Here is a 16,132-nt window from a genome sequence, read left to right on the forward strand (position 1 = left end):
ATCAGTCCATGATTTATCGCCATGAGGGCCAGACAGATTTACACATTGCTTATGACTCCAAACCAAAATTGAAATGGTGTTTAAGAGACATTTTGGGTAAAGACGCTTTGTACTTGCCCTCTGAACTACAGCCCTCGCTGCCTGAATTAGGACAAGTTTGATGCAACTCAACAGCTAAACTGGGGGCAAAGAAGATTCCCTGAGGGAATTGAAGCATGTTTACTCTTCGTATCAGGGCACTGGCCAAAGTTTCTTGAACTCGCTATGATCCAGGAGAGTTGCTACAGTATAATATCGCTTCCTGGCTCAAGAGGTTTGCATGACACTGGTGTAGGGCAGATCTGCATCCTGGCTGTGGAGGCGGCCTTTGCACATCCTCTGTCCGGGGCATCAAGCCTTTGATTTTAACAGTGGCTCTCTGCATAGCGGCATTATTCAGTCCTGGACACCATTCTTGTCAACCTGTCCCTCCGAACAAATGTGGGGAGGGAAGATGAAATTTCTGAGGCCACTTGAATAACCCTTCCCTTAGCATCACTTTACCTCAAAACAATTCCTTCAGATTTAGCAGACTTAAGTACAATCTCAGCATATTGGCCACACATGGAGCAGATAGTGCCTTGTCTTACCTTGGTCTGGAACGTACAGAAGACGTGAGTCAGGAACGGGTGCTCCCAAGCTAAGGAGAGGACTCTTTTCTCCACCATCGTACATTCAACATCATCATCCATCAGCACCACATCCTTCTTCAGGGCTTTCACGGCAAAGTATTGGTCCGTGTTCTTCAGCTCAGCGAGGAACACCTAGGATGGAAGCGACCTCTCAGAAAGACCAATGCTCTTCTCTCAGGCTGGGTATGCAGCCATGGGAGGATGGGAGCAGAGTAAGATGGGATGAAACACATCACTGAGCAGAAAATTTTGCCTGGAGAACAGCTCTGGGGAATTGACTAGGCTAGATCTTGGAAAAGCTGAGGTTTAAGACCTGATTCTGCCTTTAAGTCTTTGTAGCCTTTGAGTTTGTTCCCAATACCCAGAATGATGTTATGAAGCTAAAACCAGGAAGATATGAGAAGGGCTTGGTGATTATGACAGTAGGTGTCACATGCCCGTATGGACAGAACATGTCAGAGCCAGACACTTCTGACAACAGAAACCATTTTAATGCAAATACTCATAAGAAACATTTCCTGTTTTCTGACTTTAGATAACAAATCATAGAATATTGCTTTGTCAACACCATGCAAAATGCAAATACCCTGCAGCAGATCCTCAGCAGGTGTAAACTGATGTCCACCAGTAATCAGACTGACATACATCAGATGTGCTTACTCTTCTCCCTTGCAGTTAACGAGAGGCCTGAACAGACAGCCTGGATCTCCTGTGCTTCTGCAAGACATCTTCTCTGAGAAGAGCAAAACACGTTTCAAGCACTAATAAACCACATCTCAGAGGAGCTAGGACTACTTCTATCTATTTTTACAGGCAGGCAAACTAAGACACAAAGCAGCACAGTATTTGCTTGAGGCCTTAAAGCAGAGCTTTTTCTGTGCTGAAAAGCAGTGCCAGTTTAACAGCCTGTTGACACTGATTTGCATAGACTGAATAAATAGTTAAGACTCATCAAAGAGGACTTTGGAGTTCGTTACCAGATACTACTTACTGAGTAAGTTCAGACATGTTGTGACTCTGACAGAAGCTTTGTTTACCCTTTTGGCTGTTGCTATATTTCACTCCGTAGCACCAGATTGAACCTAAAGCCTCCCTCTGGCTCTACAGCGAATGGCCAGAAATGCTAACACTGCTGATGCTACAGAGACCCTTTGGTAAGCCCATATCTGCATGAGTGCTGCTCTCCTGGTGCAATGGGGGAATGTGACACAGATGTGACTTGCTCTATGCCCTTGAAACAAGGCACAGGTAGGTAAGGCTACATTTCACACAGAGAGGGCTTCCTCACAGGTCTCACTCTGAGTTTCCCTGGTTCATGCAGAGCTGAGGAGATCCCTCAGGCGTGGAGATCTAAACGCCTTGCCACCTCTTTATGGGGAAGTGAATCTGACTCCAAGCAAATGAGAGCACCAGGAGGGAAACCTACGCAGGAAACTTGTGGGTGAGCTATTCTGCAGAAGGTCATGAACTAGAACCATCCTCTTCACATCTACATGGTGCATTGCAGATAAGTGCAGTGGCGTGTGAGCTTGGAGAGTCCATGTTAGCATGGCCTGAAGCAAGGTACAGAATCTTCATCCTTGGAGGTGTTCAAGACTTGACTAGACAAGCCTCTGAGCAACCTGACCTAACTGGACTTGTTTTGAATAGAAAGTTGGACTAGAGGACCTCCAAAGGTCCCTTCCAAATCATATGTTTCTATGATTGTACCACATGCATGTTCTTGAGTCTAGTTTAGTGCAGGCTGTGAAGTTTGGAGTATTCTGGGTTAGCTCAGCTCAGGCATTTGAGCTCTGCTTCCCATGTAAAGTGTAGGCATATCAAATGTTTCCAAGTGTGGAAAGTGAAGGCAACAAATACATAATGAACACATTCTCTTTCTTGGCTATAAAAACAGCATAGTGATTTCCTCTGAAATCGCTTCATGCAACTATGCGTCGGCACTAAATAACAGTCCCCTTCCAGGGGACATCTGCAACAAGAAGGAACAGCCAACCATTCAACAGGATTAATGAATCCAGTGAAAACAGGTGGTTCTTGTTTCAAAAGCACAGATTCTTGGCTGTTGTAAAATTAACTTTATGTGCTAGCACAAATCAGAGCTGTGAAAGAGCAGCCCAGTGCTCCCAGCTGGGTCCTGCTGCTCTGGAGAGAGGGCAGTTGATCTGCGCTAGCCTTTTTAACTAACACTTCTGCCTCCCTGGAGCTTGCTCAGTGATGCTGGCTGGTGTATCTGCATGGGGGTAGACAGAACAGAGATCTTTCCCACCAGCTTCCAGCAGCTGTCCAGGCCACATCTACCTGCACAAAAGAGGAAGCAGCACATTTAGCTGCTTTCCTCTCCTGTCATGGATGCTTATGACACAGCAGCTAACAGGGCAAAGACAAGGAGGAGCTTCGTCTTATGAAAGGACGAGACTGAGTTCAAGACTGAGCCCTGCAATAAAAAGGGTTCTCTGAGGGCCTAGGGTAACTCTTCTCAAGTGACCTTCAGACCTCATGCTATTTAGTACCGTTCAGTCCGTGTTTGGATTGAGGTCGAAAAGAGAAGAGCAGCATTAAATTTCTGGTGAGTCAATATCAGCAAACTGACTTTTAGCAAGTCAATAACTCATAAATGAGGTGTTTCTGTCCTGTAACTAGTGATGCATACGGACTTATGCAGCTGTGTCCCAGCCCTCTGATGCTTACCTTGCCAAAACTTCCCTTCCCCAGCATCTTGTGCAGGACAAAATCTTCAATGGTTAATTTTAGCAGCACTTGCCGCCCTTGCTGGTCCTGGGGCCATTCTCCTCTCGAGTCTGGCTCTATGAGAGATTCTCCCTTCGTTGTGCCCTCCACTGGAGTCTCCCAGGAGATGCCCTGTGGTTCTGTAACACACATCAAAATGTTGAAAATAAACCTCTGGAAACGAGAAAATCCCCACAATGCTGACAAGTGTTTTGCTTAAAATTCAAAAATGTCTTTTCACATGAGTGGAAATGTGGTGGCCACATCTAGTGGGTAGACTGGATTTGCTCCCACACTGCCTTCTCTCCAGAGGAAATGTTATTCCAGTGCCACTCTACCTTCTTCAGTGGCATTATTCCTGCTTTACAAACTCTGTCATCTGTCATGTTGTTTCATGGCGGCAAAACATAATCAAACCCCTCATATCTGACCACCTATGTTCTTCAGTCCTTCTTGTTGGTTGTCATTATGATGTGGTCCCATGGTTTCTATGACTGCTTCAAGAGCCTTGGCAAATGTACGGTGTGAAACAGATGGGACAGTAAATATAAATCTTCTATACTTCAGTCCTCACTCACCTTCCTGAACCTCCACTCTTGTAGCACTAATGTAGGGCTCTGCTCATGATTTTCAAAGGGACTGGATGCTATTTATGTCTTTGAAAGACTTCTCTCTTTCAAATTGTCTGTGTGTTCAGACATGCAGACTATGTTACAGGGCAGCTGGGCATGCTATTAATGTACTCAAGTGCATCAGCAGCTGTTACCTTCAGGGACACTCATGACGCTGCATATAAATACAACTGGAGAGTAAAAGAGGGGAGAAGAAAATAGGAACGAATCTTTGAAATTATGAATCTGAACTTATTGGACAAGGACATAAATGGATAGCAGAGGACTGCCAACAGAAAATGTATGTAGAAGTACAGAAACTACATCTTCAGAAACCTATTAATGCAGATAACTAATTCTGATTATAAAAAAATTAAGAATTTCATGATGGGCTTGTATCTCTAATGAAGAAAAGAGTCTATAGCTTTAGAGACACTAATTGCTGAAACCACTAGCACTGCAATTAGCACTGAGCAGTGGTGTGAACCCCACCCCCAACAATCTGAAAAAAAAGAGAACTGAGACAGTGGTGATCAAAAAGACTCCCAATCTCCCATTTCGAGCTTGATTTTTCCTTAAAGTTACCAGGAGTTACAGCCTGTGAATCCCAGGAGAGAAATAAGTATACTATTGTCAGTAGAGGTACTAGGTGTGCTGAGGGACTGGATCAGAAAGAGATTTTAGGGTAAGACATTATTAGTTGCATGAGTGGTGGCTGGCATCTGGATGGGATGGCAGAGTACAGGCCTATGGAGAAGGAAAGAACTGGGCTGAGACCTGGGCTATCTGCCATGCCCAAACAACGTGGCTGGAAAGAGTTGCAGTCATTCTAGGAAAAGAAGGGGTATGTCTTGCTCTAGACTGGAAAGATGCATAAAAGATTCATTGGCTGATAAGGTCCCCACTCTTCTTGCCTTCACCTAACTACCTAAAACAAAAATTTAACAAAGCCTGCAGTCCCGTACCACTAGGAAAAACTACCTTTTTTTCCTGTTGTAGATGCTGGCACTGCCTGAAGCTGTGTTACCTCCTTCACAAGAACAGGGAAGCCAATTTCAAGAGGTCCATCCCTGGAGATCTGTTCAGTGTCACGCTGACAGCGAGCCTGGATTACAGAAAACAATGAATGACTTTTGAGCCAAACATGCTTATAGATGCTGCTGCCTCTTCTGTGTCTGTTGGCCCACAAAGAGTGTGACCATCACACAGGCCCAGATCTAGAAATCTTCACTTATGAGAGGACCGTCTCTGTTCAAGGGTTTGTAACCCCAGATGAACCTTCAGTCTTTAGGCATAGAGGCTTCTTATGAGTCACATGGTGATGTCAGCAAACTTCTGTTAATTTTAGGAGTGGTTATCCGCACAAAGTGCATTTTAATTAACATCTTCCTTCCTACTAGTTGCCTTGGAAGTGAAACCTGGAAGAATACTAGAGGTTGGAACATGCTGCAGTCTCACCCCTGTACACTGTCTGGATGTGACTCTGAGGAACTCCTTGTCCCAGGATGTTGTGGAGGGTAAAAGTTTATCTGGTTTTAAGCATGATAAGACAAAAACATGGAGGGGAAATCTACTAAAGGCTACCAAACACAAAGACTTCACCCACAGCTCAAAAGGTCTCCAAGGCCTAAACTGCTGTAGGTTAAAAGAGTATTTGAGTTAAAATATCTTGTGTTCGCCCTCATCACCTCACAACAGTGACCCATAATGAGGAACCATTATGCAGTGCAAGGAGCTGTATAAAGCCAGCAACTTGTAAAAAAAAAAAAAAAAAGAAAAAAAAAAAAAAAAAAGGAAGCAAGGTGTAGGAAAAACTCCTCTTCGGAGTTCTGGCAGCAATACCTATTAAGATGAGACATATGCAAAGCTAAACCTGGTAGATACTCCCTCAGAAAGGTAGAGATAGAAGATAGATCTACTGTGTGGATGAAGATGTTGCCTTTGGCTACCTAAGGAACTTAAAATAGTAGACTGGGCACCTCCAGATATTGTGCGCCTTTAAGGTTATTTAAGAGTTGAGAGGCATCCTAACAATCACAATTTTGAACAGGAATCTTCAAATTCTTTTATGGTTTTGGGCTTTGACAGGCTATTTTTCCTTCTTTATAACTCATTTTGCTGTTTGTAAAGTGTCATTTATATGAGAGTAGTACTTAGATCCTGTCCTCAAGGTCCAGGTCTCTGCTACATAAGAGTCACGGCTACGGGAAGTTTAACTGCAAGTAGATCAGAGAGCCACAGGAGAAACTTCTAAGTAACAACCACCAAGGAAGCTAGTGACAGCACAAGGGCTAAAACTTAGTTCCTCTCATTCTAGTTAACACCTTGTTACACAATTTAAGCTATGAATATAGAATAAGAACAACCATACTGAATCAGAGTGAGAGCCCATGTAGGTCACATCCAGTCTGTGACAGGGGTCAAGCAGACACCTAGTGAAGATACAAGAACAACACAGGCCTGTAAGGCCAGTTCCTCAGAATATTCTCCCATTCTTTAGAGATATGTGGCTCAGGGACTTCCCGATTCAATAGCAGTGTTTTTCTATTAGGAGCCTTGAATGGACTTTTCCTCAATGAACATCTGAAGTTGTCACTTGAACCCATATAAACTTTTAGCCTCCACAATGTGCTGAGATGAGTTCAACTACATGTTCAATGAAGGACCAATTGCCTCTTCTTTGTTTTGAACTTGCTACCTGCTGTGCTCCAATCAATACCTCAGTTCTTGCACTGGAACAAACACTGAACTCTTGATCTTTCTTTGTCCAGGTCACTCACAGCTTGATGCAGTTACCTGTTGCGTACTCTCAATCATTGCCAGGGCTTCAGCCATTAGTTTCTGGTTAACTCCACAAAGATTTGCTACTTTTGTTTGGCACTTGTGATGGACATTCATGCTGCATGCTGAAAGAAAGAACAGAGGCATTAGGACAACAGTGGACAGCTGTGCTGTAAAGAGTTTGACATCAGGTCAGGCAGAAACATGTACTGGTTTTGGCCAAGAGTGAAGACCAACCATGTAAACTGCACAAAGCACAGACAACTTTTATGTCTCATTAGACTGCACTCAGGTTGCTTTTTAATTGCTCTACACAGGTGATTTCTTTTTCCTGTATCTGCTGCTGGCAAAGACTGTATTTCCACATCTGTCAGCCTTTGCAACTACAGGCTACTGAAGCTCTGCAATCAATCAGCTCAGAGACAAACGTAGTCAGAGAAGAGGATCTCCCCTTAGGTGGAAGATCATGAAGACAATGATGTGCATTGAGCCTGTCTGTTAGCAGAAACGGAGTAAGAAGGCTGATAATAAGAGAGATTTTAGAAGACAGGAGAGAGAGGTGAGCACTGAGATGTTCCTTTGCCTTTCTGGAAGTGACTCTTCAAGACTCATGGGCCACATACACTTCTACAACCCCACAATGTCCCTTGAAGGACAGTCCTCTTGACCTCTCCTTCAGCACCCCATGATGCCGTCTTATGTGGGGCTTCGCGCAGAATTGTGATAAATGGGATTTGGCTAGTCCGATTGCAACCCTCTAAAGACGACAGCCTGCTTCCACTCACAGCCCATGCTTCGTACACCAGGGACTTACCATCACACTTTAAGCCTTGCCGTGCAAGGCCCCAGAGGAGTGTGCCACAGTGCTCGCAGAAAGTGGGGCTCTTGTAGTTGTAGACTTTAAAGCGGTGAGGCATGTCAATTTTGAACCGCTCCTTGTGGAACTGCAAGAGAAAGGGGTGAGCTGGTGATTCACTCCTCTCCACCTGAGCACTGCCTGAAAAGCCAACAGCACCCAAACTTGTAACCCAGAAGATGGGGTGTCTAAGCCAGTATTTCACCTTTGTTATTGGGTTCGACCATCAAGAAGAAACTACCTATAACATTCAGGTATACACAGAGAAACTTTGCTACAAAATATCTGTGCAATTCAGTGGAAACTAGACAATCTGATCTCTGGGTTTTATTTATTTGATCAGATGTAGATATCTGTATCTCAGCTACTGACCCAGACTCCCTTAATGCTTAAAAGAAAAACATGGGTACTTCTAAAGAATGATTCATCTCATCCTGAAATTAATGTCTACTTTCACTGTCATGAATCACTTCCTGGAAGCGCCTATTTCTCTTCCTTCAGCATATAGGGAGTCAAAGATGATGATAAGGCTGGATATGTTTACACTGGAGATATCTGAAGTCAGGTGAGACGAATGTCATCTCTAAAGACTGTAAAAGATGAGTAAGAGCCACGGTGTGACTGGGAACAAAGAGAAGTTATGGGATGTAATTAAGAAAAAGGCAATAGTCATACCAAGAGTTTAAATTTCACTTTTGCCCACTGAAAAAGAAGATTTGTTATAAACTGATATGAGAAAAATAAAATAAATGATAGCAGAGGTGCTAGACCTCCCACTGATTGTTTCCAGACTTCAGGTAACAGAAGGTGGGATTTTAAAGTATTGCTCTGAAAATTCAGTGTGACGCCCTGCCTAACACTGGATAGTAAAGAATTTCCTCCAGCAATTCTCCACCTCACGTCCATGACTTCCCTCTGAGCGATATCGTATACATTAGAAAAATGTCAGTCTCGATTCTAGGTGACCCTGCTGAGCAGGGAGGTTGGACTAGATGATCTCCAGAGGTCCCTTCCAACCTTACTGATTCTATGATTCAGAAATTGCCAATTCGACGAGTAAATCACAAGCAGGAGGTAATGAAGCTACTGAGAACGTAAAAAAAAAAGGATGCAGATCTGATCACACAACTTTTAGCACTGCTGCCCTTCACTGCATCAGATCCACATCAGTGTAGGAGAGACCTGAATAGCACTCAAGTGTTTTAAAAGTAACCAAGTATTAATACATACCATTGTTTCTCTGCTATTGATTGCAGATCCTGTACACTTGGCTATTACTTTATCAATGCACTTCTTATGAATGGCAGCATTACATTCTGAAAGAACAAATGTGTCACAATGTTAATAAAAATAATTCTTTAAGAAAAGACCAAAAAAATAAGGATAGGAACAGCAACAACAAAAAAGTCTTACGCCTGCACTGATAGCCTTGTTTATTCAGACCCCTGAAATTAAATACAGAAATGGTTAATTTTGAATTTTCTGAAAGTCTCCACATAAAAAAAGAGAGTAGCATTTATTAAAGAAACATGGAATAAAACATTCTTGCTTGTTCATCGTTTTTTAAAGTACTTGTCAAATCCAAATATCTTCATTCAGTGTAACTGTTGGAGTGATTCACTGTTGTTTTCATTGCATTTTCAGCACATATTCACATTTTAAGTTTTGCAATAGCAAAATGGCAAACTGTGCAGGTCAGAACTGCCTGCGCATTTGGCCAAAGACAAACGTATACAAAAAAGAAAATAAAAATTCACAGAATTTTCAGAGTTGGAATTACAACTGTGAAATTGCAACACATCCTTGAAGTGATGCAATTACTCCTACACGTAATGTGCCAAGGGTCCAGCCCTGCTGCTTTTACTAACAGCAGAGACACAAACTATCACTGAAAAAGCAGAGCTGGTTCTTAGAGGTAAAGGGGAAAAACACATAGAGCCATTTTCATTTACCACACAAACTCATGACAGACAGAGCAGAAGGTGGGCTGCGGAAAGAAGGTGGCAGTGAACTCATGACACTTGACATTATGGATTTTGGCCTGTTTGATGGCTCCTCTCCGCTGGTGCAAGGAGAAAAAGCCTTCAGTCTCACAGTCAATGATGTCCTTAGCATCTGGGGGGGAAAGGAAACAGAAGGTTTGTTAGGGTACCCTGTTCTAATCAAGCACCTTAAGAAAATGCAGTGGCCAAAATACGTACAAGTATTTTCAATGAATATACTTTCTGAAACCCACGCAAGGCTTGTTCAGACTTGATTTATCACCTGTTCTTACAGGGACACTAAAATGACCTCAGGACTTGGTCAAAACTTGACTTGAGCTACCTTGAATATTCATATATATAATATATATATATGTAATAGACCAGAAATTTCCTGATGATAGATGATTTGCAGTTAAATACAAAATTCTAACTTTCTGTACCACAGAAGAACTATGCCCTAAAAAAAAAAGATGGAACTGCATAAAAATAATTTACATGCAAATACACATTATATATATATATATATATACACACACACTTACATGTATGTATGTGAATTTAATCTGAATCTTTAATATGTGTGTGCACATGTGTGTGAGTACACACACATATAAATATATACTTCTGGGAGACTCTTTTTCTTGTTATCTTCCATCCTTCTGTGTCAACAATCGCTTTACCATTTGCTGTATTTATGACATTATTCACAGTTCACTTTTTAAACTTTCCATGACAGAAAACAAAACAACTCCGGCTACTAACGCATATACACACCTGCATTTACAAATACGCTCATTTCTAGTTGTGCACATAACATCTCACACATTATCTCTGTCTTGATCTATTCATGCATGAAAGTATGAAATCAAGTGGTGTAGGTATTCTGTGGCAAGTGGCCTCCTGCGTGATCTGATGCTGGTCCTATCACTGTGACAGAGACACAGCATTTTCTATGCATTAGCCTCTCGTGTGTCTTAAAGAATACAAAGAGGCAGCAACAATCTATTAAAGGTGGGAACTGATGAGGATAATACCAGTAAGGACACGCTATTAGTTGCTTTCGGTAATTTTGTGTTTTAGCACCTAGAAGGCCTTTCTGTACCCTCTCCTACAGCTCCATTCCATGTCTGTTGAAGACCACGGGAAGCTGGTCATCAAAGACAGAGGAGCACAAGAGAGCATTCGAATTGCAACCCCTTTCCTTTGACGAAGGGAAATACATTTTGCATGGACACTAAACTCTGCTGGTGGGATTCAGTTCCCAGTGAGGACACGTAAAAGCAGCTGTCTCATGCAGGGTGACTAAGCTGCTGCTAAGTCCCTGGAGGTCTGCTCAGGGCAGTCAATGGAGCCTAGCAAATGACTCAGCTCACCAGGCAGCAGACACCTGCACTTGATCACATGAGTCACTCTCTAGGTTCTTTTACTGTTTCGCCTAGATTGCCCTTGATTTAAATGTCCAACTTACACATATACTTAGATGTTTTCTTCCATGCATGGTATCCCACCTTTATGCCTACACTACAATGTACACCTTGGTACACATTACAAACATATATGTACGTGTACAATGTTTTCAGAAGGAGCTGGCTTCCTATGTCTCTGTCCTGTCTTAGTGCAATGAAAAAAATCCATCTTTTTAGTGCTAAAACTGCCAAAAAATACACCTTGCAAATCACAGAGGAATAGTCAACCTTCCTCCCTGCCACATAATAAAAACTGCTTTTCCTAGAGTGTTCATTTCAAACCATTATGATGATTTCCATGAATAAATCAGTAATAATATAAGCACTTCTTTCTGTGCTACACATTCTCTTGAAGACATTGTATCTGCTCCACATAACCAGAAATCACATCTATCAGTTAGGAAACAAAATCACTTGCCACTTATTTCCAGGAAGTATCTCGCATTCATCAGCATTCTCCCTTGAGGTTTCAGTTCTAGCTGGTTGAGATAAGGGAAAAAACAACAACAAAAGACCAGTGCAAGTGTTAAACAATCATTCAAAACAGCAACAATCACTTCAGGTGGCTCAAGCCACCTCCATATCCCAGTGGGAGCTGACAATGCCAATGAATGCTAATTTTGCTCATACCCTCCGGGGGAGCAGGGCGAGGTGAGAGCAACCGTAGAGAGGGGGCTAGATCACTTCTAATTAAACTCTCAGAGAAGCGTGATAGAGCACAGACAAACGCAACTAAAACACAGACGTGGGTAGGATTTTAGAAAGTTGATCTTGGGTCTATTACTCCTGCTGCAAGCAAGCAGGACCACCACTTGCATGCTCCCTCTTCTCCTCACTGGGCTACTGCCTCCTGCAGCTTTGAAGCAGGTGACTCTGGAGTTGGGCTGATGCTGAACAGTATTTTCAAAATCAGCCCTAGGTACTTGGATTCCTTCCAAGTTACGCATTAAATATGCAGGTCTTTATTAAGTCTTGCCCATAGGTCTTTAATTGTCCTAGAGCTGTTTTGACATTTCTACTCTCTGTTTAATCCAAGCAGTTTAGCTTGAGAACTGATAGGAAAACAAAACAAAACACTCCAGAAAATCAGTTTCTCTCTACATGTCATGTCATTCTATTGCGATTCAGGCCATAGCTACTGAATACTACATGTTAAAAGCCTATTACCAACAACTTTCTTGCTTGGACTATCAGAGAATACAATTTAACATTTAGCATCCTTATCAGGACTGCATTAGTTCAAATACACTCCATTGTAACTCCAGTGATTTTAAAGAAGTTCTTCTGGCATAACTCTGGCTGAAGCTAGGCAGCTGTGAATCAGTTAGTTTATATTAGAAAGATTAAATGTGTAAAGCTGTTTCCACAGAGCACATAAAATAATTCACATTTAGCCACTCATTTTACCATTTGTCTCCAGTGGGTCTCCTAAGCAAAGATTAATACATGGGCATGGTTGCATGAACCAGAATCCCTGCTGATAGAGGAAATGTGTTTCAGTATAACAGCAGCAGGTAATATAAATCTGCTGTGCTGTTTTTTTCTGATATTCACATATGTCTTTCCTTCAAGTCATACTCAAAAATATCACTATTCACTGGTCAGCCTGGTGAATGGTACAAGGGCATTCCTCCACCCTGCAGCAGTCATACACCTCAAAAGGAGATAGGAACACTTACCCATATCTCTGTCTTCCCATTGCTCTTTTTGCACCTCTCAGCCAGAACCTTGAGTTCCACTGTTGTCTCTGAAACCATTTCGGCACTTTTGTCCTTGACGACAATGTGCATGACCCTGCCGTTGTTGATGTGGGCATCAAAAGTGCTGTTCCAAGGTGGGTACATAGTGGGCTTCTTCTGCACATACACCTGGCCATTTTCTGTCAATAAGAAGTAGGTTGTATTGGACTTGGTTCTCACCTGCATTAAGGCTCCTACTCTACAGTCCCTGAGATAGATCTGGGTCATTTACCCATTTTAAGGTGGGTATCTCAGGTGAGCCATGTAATGGATCATGCTGGAGTGTCTTAGGAAGCTTCTGCACTAAATGAAACCACTGATGGGATTCACCTCACCTAACAATAGGTGGCTATGATGCAGATATTCATATCTGAGCTATACGAACATTGGCTCCATTTATAACAAGCAGAGTTTCAGTTAACATAAAACAATAGAGTAAAGATTGAATTCATTTCAGCAACTAAAGACACCCACTATAAAATAAGAAAATTTTCATCCTTGGCTCCATTAACTCTGTTGAGTAGATCTCAGACATAGACACCTACCCCATAGATACCCACATCAAATCAGATAAATCCCATCACAGACAACCAGCTACATGTATCGTCTGTCCCAAAGCAATGTAAAATAAAATCGGTTGCTTCAATTCCCCATAAAGCTGGATGCACTTTGTGACTAGGTTCAGCTGGAGTACACATCCAGTCAGTTGCTAAGACTCAGCTAATTCAGGGAAGTTGATGTGTGAAGTTAGCTGTAGTCTTCTAAGCATATCCACAGCAACATAGAGCTGCTGACCTAGCAAATCTTTTCTGCACCTCTTCCACATGTATTCATTATTCTTCCTTCACAGCAAACACATCTTAAAACAGTGAAACCTATCTTTAAGGCCTACCACTAGCTGGCAAAGGGTCATCTCTTTATTTTGACCTGTCAAATGGAAGAGTCTCAACCAGCTTGCTTTATTTCATACAGTCAGTTTTATACTCTGCAAAAGGCTTAGACACTTACTTAAGGTAAATTCTATTTCACAATTACCCTCTGTAACTTTTCAACCCATCGCGTGTCAAAGCTAGTGAAATAAGAGAACAGAAATCAGTTGTATGAACATCCGACCTTATGAACTTTGAATCCTGCTTGCTAAAGACCCTGCTTCTATTTCCAGTAATCCCAGCCTTTCCCTTGTCCCACCTGGCTGGGAAAGCACATGCAGCAGATGGTCTGGAATGCAACAGGTGCTCACTGCTGAAGAAAATCTGTGTCTGCCCTTCCCTCTATAGCAGGACTAGTTCCAGTCTATTTTCTCTACTTATCTTTGATTTACGCAAAACACATAGGAACTCAGTGATTTTTGAGGCTTTTAATACACTCCAAGGATGGATTAAAATTGGTCAACAAGGATGATCAAAATTATTTGAGGGGGGGAGAAAAGGAAAAATAAACAAACAAAAACCTCAGTAATTCTTAATTGTGTAAGTCATCTCAAGAAATGTGAGAACAAATATTAGGGCTGTGGGACTGTAACAAAAATCTCCCCTCACCAACCTATACACTGGTTTCCCACTACAGGAGAAATGATTGCCATGGTCACTGCCATCAACTATACTCACTGGACAAATTTAGGTTAAGAAAGTAACTTCCTGAGGAGAAGTATGCAGGATCATTGGTCCAACACTGACTTGCTAAAATTTCACTCCACAATCCAGCACTTGGTTCTCATGAAACAGTTTAGCACTTGATTTGATCATATAACCTTGATTTCAGTTGCAGTACTCTCTGATCATTAGCAATGGCCTTGCATTGCAAAACCAAGTGGAGGTCATTCCCTTAAAGGTACTTCTCACCGTCATCCTGCCTAGTCTGACCAAAGGTTGTGCAGTAAATCCTAGGTTCAAATTCAGCTTCTCCAAAGTTTAGAGAGCACGTGAATCTAAGATGCACCCATTTCTACCAATTAAGTGAGAGTGACCAGAAGCCCTCTCCTTTCACTTTAACTTTTCACATATGCAGATTTAGGCAATGACATACTGAGGCCAGTGTCCACAGGCTTAATTCATTCCCATCACCTTTAGCAGAGCTTCACTAGCAACAACGACAGCTCCGCAAGTCTGTAGAGGCAGGCTTGGATCAAGGCTCAAGCTTGTAAATATACATTCAACCCACTCTTCCAACAAAAGCAGCAAAATGAGTAAAGAACTGTTACTCCTTTGCTACACCACTGAAACACTAAAGATGTGAAACACATCACTTGCAAAGCAAATGCTTTGGTTTGCATTATAATCCAAAATACACGGATTAAATAAAGAAGCCCTTGAATGTGAATGAGCTGGCCAATATATGGCATCAGACACTCATTCCTGGTGTATCCGCTCTGACATCTATGGGGTTCTGCCAAGGATTTATTTAACCCTGGACTCCTGAAAGATAAAACAGAATTTGTCTTTCCTGAGGAGCAGCTTCCACTGTTGCTGGAAGTTCCTCTCTTGGAGGCCTGCTGAGTTCAGACATGGAGGAGGATCTGCCACCAAGACAGGTGGTAAAATGGCACGAGGACAGGTGGATCACGGAGACAGAAGCAGTTTTTAAAGGGCAGATTTTTTCATATCTCAGAAGTGCCTGTGATCTCTGGAATGGTTTGTCATCAGTAAAAAACTGCTGTTAACATTTCTAACTGCCTTTTTTTTTAAAAAAAAATCATAATCATAAAATACTAAGATCCCTTTTACAAAGAGAACAGGTGGTGGTGGGGGGGAAGGCCACCCAAGCCTGAGCTCCTGAAATTCATGAAGGTGCCCTTGTCATAATACCCCCGAGCCCAAAGATGATGCAGCCCTTGGCATGAACTCCTCAGACTCAACTCCTTCTTCTGGAAACCAACATATTAACCATCTACCACGCCTCCTTTCACCAGAAAAGCCCCTCATTATTGCTAATACCGCACATGGTATTTCTGATCCATACCAGAACACTGAAAAATCTGGAACAGAGGCATCTACCGAAACGATTCCAGCATAGAGAATAGAATTAAAGATCAAGTGAATTCGACAGAGACTGCAGGGATTTGGGATTGGATCTATCGTGGTTTGGGACGAGAATCAGATTCGTCCTGTCTGCAGTCCATGATCACTATTATATAGCAATTTTTTGCCCTTAAGAAATCCTGATGACACCATATCAGAGCACAAGGCTGGCAGTCAGGATTGCTTGCATCTTCTACCACTTTTGCAGTTGATTCACTCTCCTCCTTAGGTATGCCACTTTAGCCAAAATTTGTCTATCAGGGCAACAGTATAAGA

The 16,132-nt window shown here is 42.2% G+C and overlaps 1 protein-coding gene across 2 annotated transcripts in view; it reads right to left on the minus strand.

The window, feature by feature from the left end:
* Positions 1 to 16,132, minus strand: part of PRKCQ (protein kinase C theta) — a 47,973-nt gene that overhangs the window by 29,175 nt on the left and 2,666 nt on the right. For both annotated transcript variants that reach the window (XM_062594995.1, XM_062594906.1), the window contains exons 2-11: positions 12,780 to 12,979; positions 11,519 to 11,579; positions 9,602 to 9,764; positions 9,063 to 9,094; positions 8,880 to 8,965; positions 7,608 to 7,737; positions 6,809 to 6,918; positions 4,994 to 5,117; positions 3,363 to 3,541; positions 630 to 803 (exon numbers count right to left, since the gene is read on the minus strand). In XM_062594995.1, the coding sequence (XP_062450979.1) occupies positions 630 to 803; positions 3,363 to 3,541; positions 4,994 to 5,117; positions 6,809 to 6,918; positions 7,608 to 7,737; positions 8,880 to 8,965; positions 9,063 to 9,094; positions 9,602 to 9,764; positions 11,519 to 11,579; positions 12,780 to 12,979 (1,259 nt within the window). The remainder of the gene's footprint in view (positions 1 to 629; positions 804 to 3,362; positions 3,542 to 4,993; positions 5,118 to 6,808; positions 6,919 to 7,607; positions 7,738 to 8,879; positions 8,966 to 9,062; positions 9,095 to 9,601; positions 9,765 to 11,518; positions 11,580 to 12,779; positions 12,980 to 16,132) is intronic.

The sequence above is a fragment of the Rhea pennata genome, chromosome 1 (genome assembly GCF_028389875.1).
Source record: "Rhea pennata isolate bPtePen1 chromosome 1, bPtePen1.pri, whole genome shotgun sequence".
NCBI classification, from domain to species: Eukaryota; Metazoa; Chordata; class Aves; order Rheiformes; family Rheidae; genus Rhea; species Rhea pennata.